General features: G+C 42.6%; 1 protein-coding gene across 6 annotated transcripts in view; it reads left to right on the top strand.

The window, feature by feature from the left end:
* Positions 1 to 15,423, top strand: part of MITF (melanocyte inducing transcription factor) — a 99,321-nt gene that overhangs the window by 39,365 nt on the left and 44,533 nt on the right. For 2 of the 6 annotated variants that reach the window (XM_088171273.1, XM_088171272.1), the window contains exon 1: positions 10,040 to 10,104. The exons of the other annotated variants lie outside the window; for them this stretch is intronic. In XM_088171273.1, coding sequence (XP_088027399.1) covers positions 10,055 to 10,104 — 50 coding nt within the window. In that variant the 5' untranslated portion in view covers positions 10,040 to 10,054. Of the gene's footprint in view, positions 1 to 10,039; positions 10,105 to 15,423 lie in introns of those variants that run through there. 6 annotated transcript variants of the gene reach the window in all.

Here is a 15,423-nt window from a genome sequence, read left to right as displayed (position 1 = left end):
TTAAATGCTCCGTGAGAGTTGCTGTCTAATAATCTCAATCAGCCTCTTTTGCTCCCCAATCCTGCAGCAGCTGAAAGTCTGATTTGCAATTTGCATCCTGAGGCTGCTATGGCAAGTACCACGAGAAATATCTTGAATAAGTAACAAATTTCAGGAATTGCTGTTTGCCCACATGTCTGCTGTGCTGAAGATACAAACTTAAAACCATGGGATTGCAGAAGACCTAACAGGAAAGGAGAGATGCAGAAGGAAAACTCTTGTTAGTGCACAGGGATCTCTTGGGGCAGCTGAGCCACAGAAAATTGCAATTATTTTTCTAGGGTCAGAAATGATACTGAGAGAACCGATAAGCAAGGGAGGAGTGATTGAGCTGCTTTATCGTGCTGCTTACAGAAATGTGAGATTTAGCATGATAATTGAATAAAAGGTCTTATCTGTCGTTACGGTTGTTAATGGTCACAAACTGCCATCTAAGAGGACAGATTATGTAATTTGCACTAATGTGCAAATAAAATAATAATAATAAAATAATAATAATAATAGAAACATATTTTTTTCCTGAATTTTATGCAAATATTTAAAAAAAACCCCCAACCTTCTCTCTGTACTGTGTGGAATAATGTTTTGCTTTCAAAGATGCCAAACTTTTGGAAGTAGACTGATAGAAGATGTCAAACTTGGTGATATTTTTACACATGGCATGTTGGAAGGCTTTTTTGATTTTTAAGAGTGGGTTATTAAATATTTTCATCTTCTAGTTTTCTTTTTATTGTTTTGAAAGTTTTGCAAACATAATAAAGTATGTAGGCACGAAAGTTTGAAGTGACCTGGCACTAAAGGGAACAAAAAAAGCTTCACCCTCTTGAAACAGGATTCTGCACACAGAACTCGTTTTCCTCCATGGCAAACAAATTTCTGGAGTTTACTTTGGCAGGAATTCCCACCATCATTTTGTTAAACAGAAATGGAAGGGTGTTTCCAAGCAGCATGTTTCTTTGTTACCATGTGAAATACAGTTTTAAATCTGTTTTCTGTAAGCACTTAGTTTTGTTTTTACTTTCCTTGTCTTCTTCCCATACATCTACAGCTTCCTTACACCACTGGGAATCATGGAATAAGAGATTGGCTTGGGTTGGAAGGGACCTTAAAGTTAAAGATCATCCAGTTCCAACCCCCTGCCATGGGCAGGGGCACCTTCCACTAGACCAGATTGCTCAGACTATTTTAAGATAAATAGTTATATTCATGTTTTTGATTGTATTGAGGAAAGAACTTCGTTTTGGCTTGAACTTCACTGTTTACAATCTTTTGCATGTGAAACATTAACTGATACAAAAATGCCTGCAGGTTGAGATCCACCTTAGATTTGCATATTTGGTTTTATAGTCCTAAGGAATTTTGTTGCATTTAGTCTCAAATGAATAATTATGAAGAGGGACTTTGCAGTCGAAAACCTATCAGTTTTCTGCCAACATAGTTTTTTATTTTTGTGCTCTAGTGATTATGGAAAACCTTATAGGAAACCCCTTGTATATTGCTTCTTGGAGGGCAGTATTTAAAACGTTGATAAAATGATGCTGCTGTTGAATAATGCGATGAGAAAATGATAAATTGGGGAGTTTTTGTGCTTCAAACCTGTTTTTTTCACAAGGCTAAAGTGATTCAGCCCACCCCTGCCGTCTCCAGCTGTTATTTACATGTGGACATGGAAAGGGCTTTTCACCCTCTCAGACAATCACCTTTTACATTCACTGGAATCACAGTAGCCTTTTAATGCCTTTTTATTTTTAATGGTAGTATATTGAAGTTTTCCTTAACTAAGGAGTAGTACCGTTTACCTGAAGAAGTAACTGTCAGGCTGGTTTTGGTGTCAGCACCTCCCTCCTGGCACTTGCTAATGCTTCATCTGCATTTTTTATCCTGGGCCACCACAGTACTAAGGTCTTGGACCTGTTTGGAAGCCCTTTGGCCTGGGAACTGCTTTATTCTGGCTGACTCTGCAATCCCCAATTTACCTGATGCTGGTTCTGCAGAGGCATGTGGTGGGATGGGTGGAGAAAATTGATTATTATGGTTTTTTGCCTAGGGCTTTTTTCCTCTTGTTTCAGGGAATTTCTCAATCCCAGTCTGTAAAGATTTAATGTGCTGGCTTTTTAGTAATACTAAACACTTGTAAGATTTTATAAACATACATAATCACTCAAATATTAATGTCTTCAAACAACTTGGACAATTTAGTCAAAAGAATATATGAATGCATTTGATCTGCTTTGGGTTTTTTTCAGTGTAACCTTTTCAGCTTAGCATTGTTTTGTATTTTTGAGATAATCTTTGCTTTTCCCCAGTTACATTTAATAAACGATTTTAGCAGCAGGAGCTAGTGTATGTGTCCTTAGAAAGCACTTGCTCTACCAGACAGGAAGGTGTTTTTCAGGTTCCATACTTTGGTTTTGTGTATTTAATTATTGCTTCTTTCAGAATAAATTAGCCTGTATTAAAAGCACACCGGAGGCTGGAGTTCTTTGTTCCCAGGCTGTAAATAACATGGTCAGTGAAGGTGTTTTCATTATGCTCCACTCTTGAACTTCAGTGGAAATTTGGGATGGCATGTTCAGGATGTTGAACAGTTACAGGCTGTCAAAGATTTGGGTTTTCATGCTGCTGTAACAAAGGCTCTTCTCTGCTAAGGCTGTGAGCCTGGCAGGCTCAGCTTCAGTTATATCTTGTGTGGCTTGTCAGTGCTCAGTGGGATAACAGGACATGGCTGTTGGCTACAGAGGGTGCAGCATTCTGGAATTTAGAGATGTGGTTTCTGCTCCTGTCTGTACTGCCCAGGCTGTGTGTCCCCAAGGGGCTCTGCTCTAAAACTTTGTGTTGGAAGTGATTATGGGTGATGGTATCTTGGCCAGGTGATGTGTGGCTGTTGGACCCTTCAGCTGCTGTCCTGTCTTTGAAAGGTATCCCTCTTAAATCTGCTCTGGGTTAAAGCTCCTGCTCTGCATGCCTTCTGTCTGCTTTGGGACGTCTCTCTTTGTAGTAGATACTTCTTGAGTTTGTTTTGGGGGAACCTCCAATCTTTAATTTAGAAAGGAGGGGTTGCATTTTTGAGGTATTATTTACTGCTTTAATTCATCATGGTGTATGTGAAGGCAAGAGCTCCTGTTGGGTGCAATATTCCAGCGCTATTTCAGATCCATCTGCTCTGCCAAAGAGTTTGCTTTGCTCTGCATCTGTCTTTTTGGAGCCTCTGGCTGCAGGGCATCTTCTGTGTTCAGGAAATGGCTGGACATGGCACTCAGTGCTCTGCTCTGGTTCAGAAGGTGGTGGTTGGTCAAAGGTTGGACTTGATGATCTTAAAGGTCTTCTCCAGCTTTATTGATTCTGTGATTCTGTGTCCCGCAATTTGTTACTCACTGCTTTATTCCACAGTGACCTACTTAGATTAGGCAACCAGTCTTTATTTGCAGAGGAGCATGTTGTTCCTTCACCAGTCCTCCAGCTGGAAATGGTTTCAGGTCTGAACTTCTCAGAATGAAACTGTTGATACCAATTTAATCTTGTTCATGGCTGGTTTATATCACTTGGTGACGTGCCAGGGTTGTTCTCTCCTGGGTGTTTGTTTCTCTGCTGTATTTATAGACAGCAACACTCACTCCTGTCAACCTCCAAACTTTTCTTTAGCTTCCCACTATAACGTGGGCTTGTTTCCCTTGTCCCCTCAATTTTAGCTCCTTGTTCTTGAGCACATTGCCCAAGCAGGAGCCCTTGCCCACAGGGCACACACAGGTTTTGCACTTGGAACACGGGTGCTTCTCCATCCTCTCTGGCATTGCCTTGTCTGATACAGCCTGAGGCTGCTGCTTTTTGTGCTTTGCAGTGCTGGCCACTTGTGACATCGGGAGTGACTCATTCCCCTGGGCTTCTCTCAGTCCCATTGAGTTTAAATTCATCAGAGAAATACTGATGATGTACCATATCCTGTTGTGCTTTGAAAGATCCTAATGGAGTTGTGGCAGCTCACCAGAAGGATGAGCTGTTTCTCTTGACCTGTGATCTGAAACAACACAGTCTAAGTCCAATAGATACAAATCAGGGGGAATTTTATCCATGAGTTGCTTCCCCGAAGTGTCAGTGAATCCAAGGCTGGAGCTTGAGCAGAGGCATTTGGAACAGATGTTTCAGGTTAATACAGAAGAGACTGAAGAGCTTATTTTGAAAGAAAATAACTGAGAATATGAAGAGGGATACAGGAAAGCCAGTGAGCAATTCAGGTGTGTAATCTGGTAATAAGCTTAAATGCTGCCGCTTCATAAGGGGAGGAAAAGAAGCATAATTTGACTGTGGTGTGAGCTCAGGCAGTGCCTTGCAGCCTTGGTAAAGGCTGGTGGAAGCTCAGCATGGATGGGGGCTTGGAATTGTTGAAATCTATTCTTTGAAAATGGCAGAACAGGGCTGTGTTAAAATCAGAGAGCCAGGAGGGCACGATGAGAGCCCAGGTCCTTGCTGGTATCTTGCTGCTCCTGAAGCCACTGCTGCAGGCTGTTTATTTGAGGTGACACTGCTGTTTCACCCTTTGCCTCTTTACCCTTTTTATCCCAGCTCAGGGCACTGCCAGACGCCTGGGGAAGAGGGAACAAAGCTCCATCTAGTGTGGAAAGGGAGATGTCTGGGAGCTGGCCAGATGAGAAATCCTACAGAAGCTGCTTTTCCCTAGCCCAGGCATGGGGTTTGCTTTTTTGGCTGTTTTTATTTTGTTTGGTCTTTTTTTTTTTGTGTGTGTTTTGTTTGTTTGGTTTGGTTTTTGGTTTTTGTTTTGGTTTTTTTTTGTTTGTTTGTTTACTAGGATATTAACTTTTTTGTGTATAGCATTGCAAAGGGCTTTGGCTGTGCAAGTGTTAATTGAATAAGTCTGGCATTGACAGCTGGTGTTCATTTTTGGTACTCTGGATCTGTGTTCGGGATAACACTGGCTTTAATGCAGTGATAAGTAGTCTGTAGTGCCAATTCAAGGGAAAATTAAATATATATCCTTCTATAAAGATGAAGAATTCTGTAGCCCGGTTGTAGCTGTGTGAAGGGAAGGGGCACAGAAGTATAACACTTACAAGGCAGAATATCTTAGTTTAAGATGAAGGTTAAGATTTGTACAAAAATAAACTACAGTCAGATGATAAAATGTGTAATCCGTTTATATTTGCATTATCTGCTTTTAAAAACAAGAAAAAATGGAAAATCATCTTGTTTGTTCTGAAGATTTTAAAAGAATATTTTCTTTTTCCTCCCTGAATACTTCAAAAGCCAGTTGTAGTTTCCTGAATGTGGCTTTGCATCAGCCTGTCTAAAAGGAATGGAAAAATATGTTCAGTGTATTATATATATTGGCAACTAAGTATCAGGCAGCCACTAAATTTCTGAATTCAGTAATGGTTGTATGAAAAAAAGAAAAAACTAGTACACTTTAATCCAGATTTCTTCTGTGGGTTATGAAGGAAACTTTTTTTTTGTTTTCCTTAATCCACCTGTGATGTCCCATTCTTATCCAAACATCCTGCTTGTCCTCTTGCCTGCAGTATCTCTGCTACAGCTCAGTGCCAAAGACCACTGGGCAGAGTGGGACCCTGCCCAAAGTGGTAGATGTGTGTGATCTGTGGGGAGTTGGGATCAAACATCTCTGTGGGTTTTTGTTGTTGTTTTGGGGGGTTTCCATGGTTTCCAGCTTGTTGGGAGTGTTGGGTTGTGGTTTGTTTCCAGCACGTTGGGAATACTGGGGATTGTTCGTGCTGGGGGAGGATGATGATGAATAGAAGGTGGTGGGTGCAGAGAAGGTGAGGTTTTCTTTCACACCGGTGGGCTGAGGTGAAGGGAATGGATGGTGACTGCTCACAAACCTCATGGTTTGTAGCACTGCCTTTTCTGAGCCAAGGAGCTGAAGAAATGGCAGGGTCACTGTGCTCCAGCAGCAGCACCTTTGCCAGGCGTTTGTTTCACCCAAAGGTGCAGCTGCAGGTCCCGACTGAGCACTGCTCCAGTACTGCTTTTTAGGGACAGCAGTACAGTTGGCTGCTGGGCTCCAGCAAGTCTGGAGCTGCACATCATTTCCAGGTGACTTTGCTGCGTGTTCATGAACCTGGCTGGCTCATGGAGCACGGTACAGTTGCCTGCTGAAGCCTAAAATAACAGAAGGTGTGAAATGCTGCTCCACAACAGTGGTGGGTGCTCCTGCAGGTACTTTGCCAAGGTCACAGATGCTAAGTAAACCAGATTAAACAAAACCCTGTTGCAGGAATGCATGATTAACCATAGTCTTTGCAGGATTTATTGGTTATAACCTAAGCCCTGCCTTTATTTTTTTTTGTCCTAGTAACTAAGGCAGATGTGAACTTCAAGTCCAGTGAAACATTTTTTGGCTCTTGCCTCTGTTTACATGATTCAGGAGTTTGCAGTAGTTCCACAACAAATATAGCTTTGAACAGAAATAGCCATTCAAGTGCTGTGCTTCTGGCAGTGCAGAACAGATTAGAAGCGTCTAACAGCAAGGCTTGTAAATAGTTTTGAGTTCACTGCTTTTTTTTAAAAGTCAGTCAAGGGCTGTAATGTATTTTGAAAAGTAAGAAATGGTGTTCCTACTGCAAGTGATGTGGACAGCATTGCTCAGTTGTCACTAAACTGTGCAAAACATGGGCTGTGCTGAACAGTTTTACTTGAGAAAATCCCATTTTCTAGAAACTCAGCAGCTGTGTTAATTTTTGAGATTGTATTTGGTTGCATAAAGTTATTTCTGAAGATTTTTCCTGATGTCTCCTCTTTGAGATGTGCTTGTGCATTTTAGATGCAACATAGGACATGAAGAGCAGAAGGGTGATTGCAAAATTAAATTAAGGCTGTGTATTAGCAGGGCCATATTTGAGGTGTTAAAAGGTCTATAAATAGATTAGGGTGGATCTTTTTGTATATATTTTTGACTTCGTGAAATGAAGAAGTATAAATGTTGCTTGCATGTTTTTATTTTGAACAAAACTTCATTCTGTACCATGGTTTTCATTTAGTATTTCTTTTATTTACATGGGACCCCATGCTTAAGTAATTATTTTCCTCGTTCCCTCTGTGGTGTTCATGAGCAGTTTCTGGCTTGAAACAAGATGGAGAATTATTTTGATGAGGGAAGAGGAGGAATTACTGTAATAGTCCTTGGAGATGCAACTCCCCAGTGCTGAAGGCTTTAAATCAATGCTAAACATTTCTGTGAAAGACTGCAGTTCCTGCAAGTGTGACAAATTTAAAACAGAATTTACAGCTGTTGGATGGCAGGTGAAAAGGTCCCTCCTTATATAAATAACATATTTATAATATTTGCACTGTCCCAGCTATCCTGCCCCACAGTGCACACTCTGAGGCTGTAAGCACACAGAAACTGTACCCAAAATGGGGAATCCCTGAATTTGGGATTTGGGAGAGGTACCTGGTGACAGAAGGGCTGTTCACTGGGTGTGCCTGTACTGAGGATGCTGCTGACAGCATAGCAATGATGCGTGATGATCTGAGGAGGTTTGCTTCCTCCAGGAGCCTTGGTTTGGGATTCTCCCATGTCGGGGATGTTGTGGGGGCATTGAGTGGCCGAAGAAAGGGAATTGAGGGCCACCTGCTTTCAGTTGTTTGCACTTGGGCAATTCCTCCATTAGCAAGTTTGTAAACATCACTAATGCTTCCTTACATGGACGGCTGGAGCTTATCCCCCCTTCCTGGCTGTGCTGTGAAAACCCAAGGCAGCAAGTCTGGCACATCTGTCCTGCAACTGCAAATCGTAATTGCAGTGTAAATATCCAAATGGTTGGTAAGGTAACTTGTTGCTGAATAAGGGCTTTTTTAGCCTCACCCAAGGAGTTCAGCTTGCACAGTCACACAGTCCTCTTTGCCCCAGTAACTTTTCCACAAATAGATAAAAGGAATAGAAGAAATGTGAGTAATGCTTTAGGGACTCTAAAACTGAAGTTTGTTCCAAGCATGGAGACGCTGAGGAATTGGTTTCTGCAGCCTGGAGAGTTGCTTTCTTAGAAAGAAGAATTGCTAAAGACATTTGCTGATCTGATCAGGTCCCATAATGAACAGCTAGTGCTGTGGCTAGAGACTGAAGTGAGAGTTTGCATAATATCTGTCCAAGACTGGTTTAATATTAAAATTATTGCAGTGATGTGTTAGGGGTTGTTTGTTCCCTTACATATTGTATTTAGTGTTGTGAGCAAGTCCTGCGTGCTGATAATGCTGACATACCGAGCACAGAATTCACTGTGTGGTTTTCATCATGACTGTTTGGGATTCTTAATCATTCAAAGCAAATCTTCCATAAACACTTTCCCTTTTGCTCCTCAAGATCCTGTTTGCTCAGCATGCCAGAGCAAGGATGTCATCTGCAGGAGATGAGGCTTCCAGCTGCCTCATCCTCTTTGGAAAGCATTGAATGGTGCTGTAACACTGGAGTCAATAAGCAGAAAACCTTGGATGAATGGAAGGGTTTAGGCTGGGAATTGCTGGTCTTGGTAAGCCTTGAGGGGCACCATGGCTTTTTAGCTGGGAAGGAATCTGGGCGTGTGAATTATGGATACAAGCTGTGGACACAACATGGTTGAGGCTTGTCTTCTGCTGAAAACTGCCTCTGGGAATAAACTTGCCGTCCAGCTGTGGAAGTGATAATTTCTAAACCAAGATATGATGGAAAGGTGCTGTGAAGCCAGACCTGGGCACTGTGTAGTTGTAAAGTGTAGAGAAGTGTGGTGGTCATACGTCATCTTCCCTCTCAGCGACAGTGTTATCGCCTCTGTTTACCCTGATAAAAAAAGGTAAATTCTGCATTACAAAATCAAAAACTACAGAGATTGCTAGTGGAGCGTTATCTCCTCGCTTTTTCTTTTATCACCTCTTGGTTGTTTTAGCAATCTGGCTTTTTGTTTTGCAAGTTTGTGTAGAGCCCTTTAGAGAGGGAAGTGCCCATAGATGTGGTGTCTGAAAAATGATTCAAAAAGCCTTTAACAAGGTCAGACTTTTAAGTGAAAGGCAAATCTTTTTCATGCCTTTTTTTCCTCTTCTATTTTTTGGTAATATTTTCTCTAAGTTTGTGATGAAAAGTTCAAAATTTTGAGGAAAAGCATCAAACCAATTTGGGTAACACAGTCAGCTACATTTTCAATTCCTTTAGCTCTTCATGGGACAGTTTTGGGAGCTCAAGGTATTTGTGTACTTGCTTTTCTGAGGGTTTCAGCCTGTTTGAGCAGAAGTGGAGCTGGGGAAATGGTGTGTGCACTGTCACATCCAATCTGTACCTTTACAGATGTGGTTCCAGCTCTTGGGATTTGCATGTCCAGTGGTTCTTAGGTGGAGGTTCGCCTAGGTGAGCCTTGAATGCAAAGAAATTACATCCCAGAAAACAAATTTGTCTCGCACCCACCCTTTCCCTTCATCTTTTTGGCGATAAAGATCGTGAGAAAACGGTGCTGTTACAGACAGCCCTTATCCACTGATGGTGTTAATGGCCTGATCACACCCCTTTTAATTAATGAATGGGAGAAGTGCTTTCAATGCCAGCCCGTGCCTTCGGTTTCTCCCATTCCTTGCGGGGCGGTGAGGGTGCTGCAGCCCCTGGGATCCGCTCAGCCCACGGCAGTGCCGGGAATTGACCCCAAATCCCGCGGATCCAGGAGTTTACCCCGAATCCCGCGGATCCAGCATCCTGCGGGTCCGTGCCCATCAGGAGGAGGCTGCAGGCGCTCCCATGCAGGTGAGACAGGGATACAGCAAGGTGCTGACTCCAGACTCCTGGGCTGTTTTGGGGTCCTTTGGTGATCCCCCCTGCCTCCAGCCCGTTGTTTTCTCCTCGGTAGGTGCTGGATTGCACAGGTCTGCAGTGCCGGGAGCCCGCCTTGCTGCTCCATAGGGATTGGAGTTGCCAGGTCCTTATCTGGAGCCTCCCCTGGAGACACAGCCGGCCCCGGACGCCGCTTGACTTTCACCCGGGGGTGCTCAGAAAAAGCCCTCGGACACAAAATTTGGTGGGGGGGGAAAGATGGAAGCTGTTCAGATGTTGATGCCCTGCTCCTTTGACAGCCTCTGTCTGTGAGTGATGCTTTGCCAGGGCGCCGTGAGCGGATTTTTGCGGGGTTGGTTTGGTGTGGTGGAGGTTGTGCTCTGGGAAGTGACAATGCTGGGCTTGGGGACTGGCCAAGCATTAACAAAACTACTGTAGGATAGTCCTCTGCAGAGCCACAGCAGCTGGGCTGGCTGGCTCAGATACTGATGGTGACTTTCAGGAGGGGAGATTCTGTGTTTAAATATATAGACATAGATATATCTTTTGTTCGTGACAAAAACACAGATTTGGGCTGACAGCGGTTCAGTTTCAATGTAAAAATATGAATGTGTTATCACTGTTATAATATGGAAGTCTTTGAGGATACTTCAGGTTTGCACTTTTTCGTCTCCCTTTTATCAGCAATGGTAGTAAAGGATTGTAAAATGTGACCTTTGCAGCTTCTGGATTGAACCTCTTAATTTTACCTTGTTCCTTAATCTGGACAAGATCAAGCTTTCCAGGCTATACTGCAAGCTGTGTGCCCAAGTAAATGGGCATTCAAGCAGATCAACTTACGGCATTTTATTAAGTCAACACTCATGCAAAAGCCACCTCCAGAGCTTAATAATTATTTACTGAGTGCTCCTGGGTCATGAGAGAGGTTTTCATTAAGTTCAGAAAGCATTATGTTCAGCCACTTGTGAAGGTGTGTTTTAAAGACAGGAAGAAAAATGGAAAACTACTACATGGTGTACAACAACTTAAAAAAATTCTTAGCTGAGGATTGAATATTTTTGTTTGTGGAGTTGGCTTTTGTTGGAGAGGTTTGGGATGGGAGGGGGGTTTGTTTTCATTTTTTTTCAAAGCAGGTTGGCCCACCAAATTAATTTGATATTAAATTCAACCCTTGGCTCCTTGGTGTGGTAGCTGTGTGTGTGGTGGATGGATGTTGCAGGGTTTTGCCTTCCCTGCCCAGCCAGGTGCACTCAGTGCATCCTGGCAGGTGGGTGAGAGCCTTTTTGTGGCTGCAGCCCGTGGTGGAGGGCAAACAGTGCAGGTCAGGATGCAAAAGCATTTAGGAAGCACAGAAAACATTTACTTTGATGATGGAGCAGGGGCAGGCAGCCTGTCTCTTTAAACATGTAACCTTCAAGTGCGGAAACCTTTCATGTAGGAGCCTGAAACGTCGTCCTGGCTTTATTATAAAGGCTGATAGAGGTCTCCACACCGTTTTTGTAACTGCTTTGTCCTTGGCAAGTCAGGACGTAGGAGGATGCCAAATCTTGGGCTTGTTTTTTTTTGCATTGATACTTCAAGTAGCGCCAGGCAGTTGGCGCGGTGAGCGGAGCGTCGCTGTAACCCACAATCAATTATTAAATGTTAGGAATGAAGTACAAAGTGCTCCAGGGAAAATGCTGTAGTAGTTGGAATCCCTTACCTTGGCTGAAGGGGAAGAGGGATTGTGTAAGGTTTTGGTTTTCTTTTTTTGTCGTTTGTGGACGTTTTGTATTTTGTATTAGACTTTTTTTTTGGTGGGGGGGGGTGGTGTGTGCAATCTGGCTCCTCCTTGCATTTATTTTTTTCTTTTTGCTATTCTTCATTTTTCTGTCACGTCTTTCTGAGGCATTGCTGATTGGCAGGTCAGAAGCTACTGCAGGCATTACTGCTTCAGCCACATATACAGTAGAGGAAACAAAAAGTTTCTTGAGGTTTTTCTGCTTGGTAAAGAGATTGAAAACAGAATTAGTACAAATCAACTTTAATTTTGAAGAAACACTAGTGATTTTCTACAAGTGGTATTGGGAGCTGAGTGGTGGTCTCTGAAAATGTCTTCTGCAGGTCAAGTATTTTAAGTATCCACCATTATAGTATAGAACAATCCTAATCTTTAAAGCAAGGAAATGAGAGGTTGCCAGCATTACTGCTCACATGTGGATGTCTTTATTTTCATTGTGAATAATTATGGATGGGATAAGGGTAAGACATAAACAGAATCGTTTAAATCCGGTGTTATTTCTTACCTCTGAGATCTGGTGCAGCTCAGTGGATTTCTTTAGGTGCTAAATCTGCTTTTCTTGGCTGATTTCTCTGTGGACTAGCCCATTAACAAACAGTTGGCATGAATGGAGGGAGGAGAGCAGCAGCCTCTCTGTTCTGTACCATTTCTCAGTTAAGAGCAGGGTAGTCCATCCTGCCCGGGCTCTTTGTCTAATTTGTCTAAGAAACATTACATTGGAGACATTTTTGTTTGCTTAAAAAGTATTCAAAAATAATTAAAGTTTCTAAAGTAGTTAAAAAGCAAAGTTGAGGTAATTTTTTTTTTCCAGTTCCATGTCTCCAGAGAAGTTTCTTAATGCATAGGTAGTGCAAAATAATGCTTGTACATCAGATAACTCATAACTAATGCATGTGAACCAGAGCATTTGTTTGATCAATTTATAGAATCTGAAAACAAAACTGCAACTAAAGAGGAGTTTGTCTTTTTGCCTAAGGAGACAGATAAAATAATCAGTAAATATCTGGGAAGGTTGTGGTCTCTGTGAGTTGATGGCAACAAAATCGAACTTGATTTTAATGTGATCAGTTGCCTTTTATTATGCAATGGCCACCTGCATAATAACTCATGTATGCAGTAACTAACATTTCCCAGGCATCTGTGCAAAGGATATGTAATTTAAACTTATTTAATAAAGCTTTATCACTTCATGATTAATTGGATCAGCACATGACACATAACTAATAACTCCCAATCTGTATTACACTGTGCTTATTAGAGTGCTAATGGATAACTGGTTTAATCATGTGTCAATTAAAAGGATGAGTCGGTTTCATTTATTGCAATTAGATGGTTTCCATAAACTGTTTGCAGGAAGTATCTGAATTGCATCGTGCATTAGCTGTGTGTGGGCTCTGCTCCTGGCTCCACGTAATCTGGGGGTGAATCAGTGTGTGTAGGGGAGTTTTGGATCCACGTGTCCACTCTGGATTGTTCTGTGGTCCATGGCACCAAGCTTGGTCACAGGAGATCTGCCTATGCACCAGCATGTAAAGGTCAAGAAACTTTAAAAAATAGCCATTTTCAAAACTCTCTGGATGAAGCTTTTGAAGTAACAAGCTTTTAATCACTTCTTTGGTTGGAAATGTGAGTTTCTCCAGTTTGTTCTGTGGAGGTACATGGTCGTGAAACTCAAACCATCTTCTGTACCTTCTATTCTGTGCTTGAGGAGATGAGCAGACATGGTGGAGAAGAGAAGCTGGATGGGAGAATGACCTGTGTGATGCATGGGACAGACTTAGAGGACAAGACACCAAAGTTTCAAAGTGTTTTCCATGTTTGATCAGTGCCACCCATGGTGGGTGGAAGGAATGCTGGTGTGGAGAGACCATCATGTACACAGGAGGAGCTTCACCTCACCTGGGAATAAATAACAGGAAATCTGTCCATGTTCCTTCCCAGTGCTTGTGACAGAAGCATCTGGTTAGGCAGGCAGGTGTTGAGCAGCAGCTTTTATCCCAGAATAAGCTTTATTTGAGCTCACCTGCACTGATGCTGTGATGGTTGGGTGCCTATCTCCCTTTCCCAGTTAGTAATGGGTAGGATAAGAGGAAATGGCCTCAAGTTGTTCCAGAGGAAGTTTAGATTGAATATTACAAATAATTTCTTCACTGAAAGAGTTGTCAAGCACTGGAACAGCCTGTCAGGGAGATAGCTGAGTCACCATTGCTGGAGGTATTTAAAAGACATGTAGATGTGGCACTTGGGGACATGGTTTAGTGGTGGGCTTGGCAGTGCTGGGTTAACATTGGACCTGATGATCCTGGAGATCTCTTCCAACCTAAACAATTCCAAGATTCTGTGGCAGTAGCTGCAGTCTGGCAGCACGTGGCTGTCCATGCTCTCTGTGCTCAGGGCTCATCTGCCTCTTTGCCGTGTAAAATACTGAGCAGAATTGCAGAAGAAATAAAGCCTGGGAGCATCTTTGCCCTTTGGGGAGGAATTTGGCAGAACAGCATTTTCTGGGCCTGTTATCTCATTAAAAGACACAATACTTGAAGCTTTTGTTTACAATTTTTGATCAACAGTGGAGACCTGAATCACTTGCAGGAAGCTGGGAGGACACTTGGTGTGAGTAGGTAAAATAATTGTGTGAGCAAGATGAGGTTCCTGGCAGGAGCTTTTTGAAATGCTGTGGAAGTAATTTCTCCTTCCTGCTCCCTCTCTTTCCCCAACATTTTTGTATTTGGGAAGGTTCTTCTGAGATGGTTTCCAGCACACTTGGTTTTGGTAGGCGGAGAAACAGTTCAAAATGAAAGAAGGTGGGAGGAACTGCTGGGTTACCAATTTTGCAACATTAGGTATCTGTAAAGATTGCCAGTAGCACACAAATGAGAATGCTGACAAGTGTGGTACAAAATTGGCCTTTTTCCAACATGAGGAGAATGAATCCTTCCCTGAAAGCAGCATTTGGGTGCTTTTTTTTTCCTCATGTATTACAGTGGTCTTCGAGGTGGGATGAGTGTTTTTAGTGGGCAGAAAGAAAATATGGGTACTTCAATAATACATGAAGTACTATATAGTTCATAAATAAATAAGTAAACATTTTGGGAGTGCATGTTCATAGATTCCTGGTAGGAATGTATAATAAAAGTAACTGGGAGACCACTGATCTATAGCTATCCTGGTCATGGAAATAAAGCATCTCTTCGGTTTGGAAATGTGAAAGTGGTTCAGATGTGCAGCCAGAAAACAAGCTGCTGGATTTAGATGTGAGAATGCTTCACCCTTAATTGAAAAGGGAGTGTTTTTTACAAGTATCACAGTCAATGACTTGTCTTGAGCAGCTAATTAGTACGATTATTCCGCAGCTGCATTAGTTTCACCACAAAGGTTTTCTCTTGTTTTATCAAAAGGATCAGTGTCTGTGTGAATGTTTCAACATGACAGGTCTTAAATAGCAAGATGGTCCCCTGCTTCCCTGCCCCCAAAAAGCAAAATGTATGCTCTGGAAGAGCAGAGTTTGATCTCTTGGGGCAGTAAGTGTGGGTTCTTTTTGTTTCTGCCCTGAACTGTGTTCAACATCAGTCCTAAACAAAGCCAGAAAACTTCCAGCAGTGCTGGCTCTGGCTGTCCAGGCACAGGCAGGGCTTGGTGCCTGTAGCTCCTGAGCAAGACCTGGAAGGGATGCTGGCTCCCAGACCTGTGTCCTGCCAGCATCCCACAGGTATCAGCACTGGAGCCAGAGGTGGAATTTTCAAGAGCAGCTTCCTCCTAGAGCCCAGGAGGGTTACTACTGGCTTGCCAAGGCACGGCCCATGGATTTTGGTTCTGCAGGCTAGGAAAATGATGAGTTGCTCCAGAAAGT

The sequence above is a fragment of the Sturnus vulgaris genome, chromosome 11 (assembly GCF_052056855.1).
Source record: "Sturnus vulgaris isolate bStuVul1 chromosome 11, bStuVul1.hap1, whole genome shotgun sequence".
Taxonomy (NCBI): Eukaryota; Metazoa; Chordata; class Aves; order Passeriformes; family Sturnidae; genus Sturnus; species Sturnus vulgaris.
The sequence above is the reverse complement of the archived record's forward strand: the minus strand, read 5'-3'. Positions and strand labels throughout refer to the sequence as shown.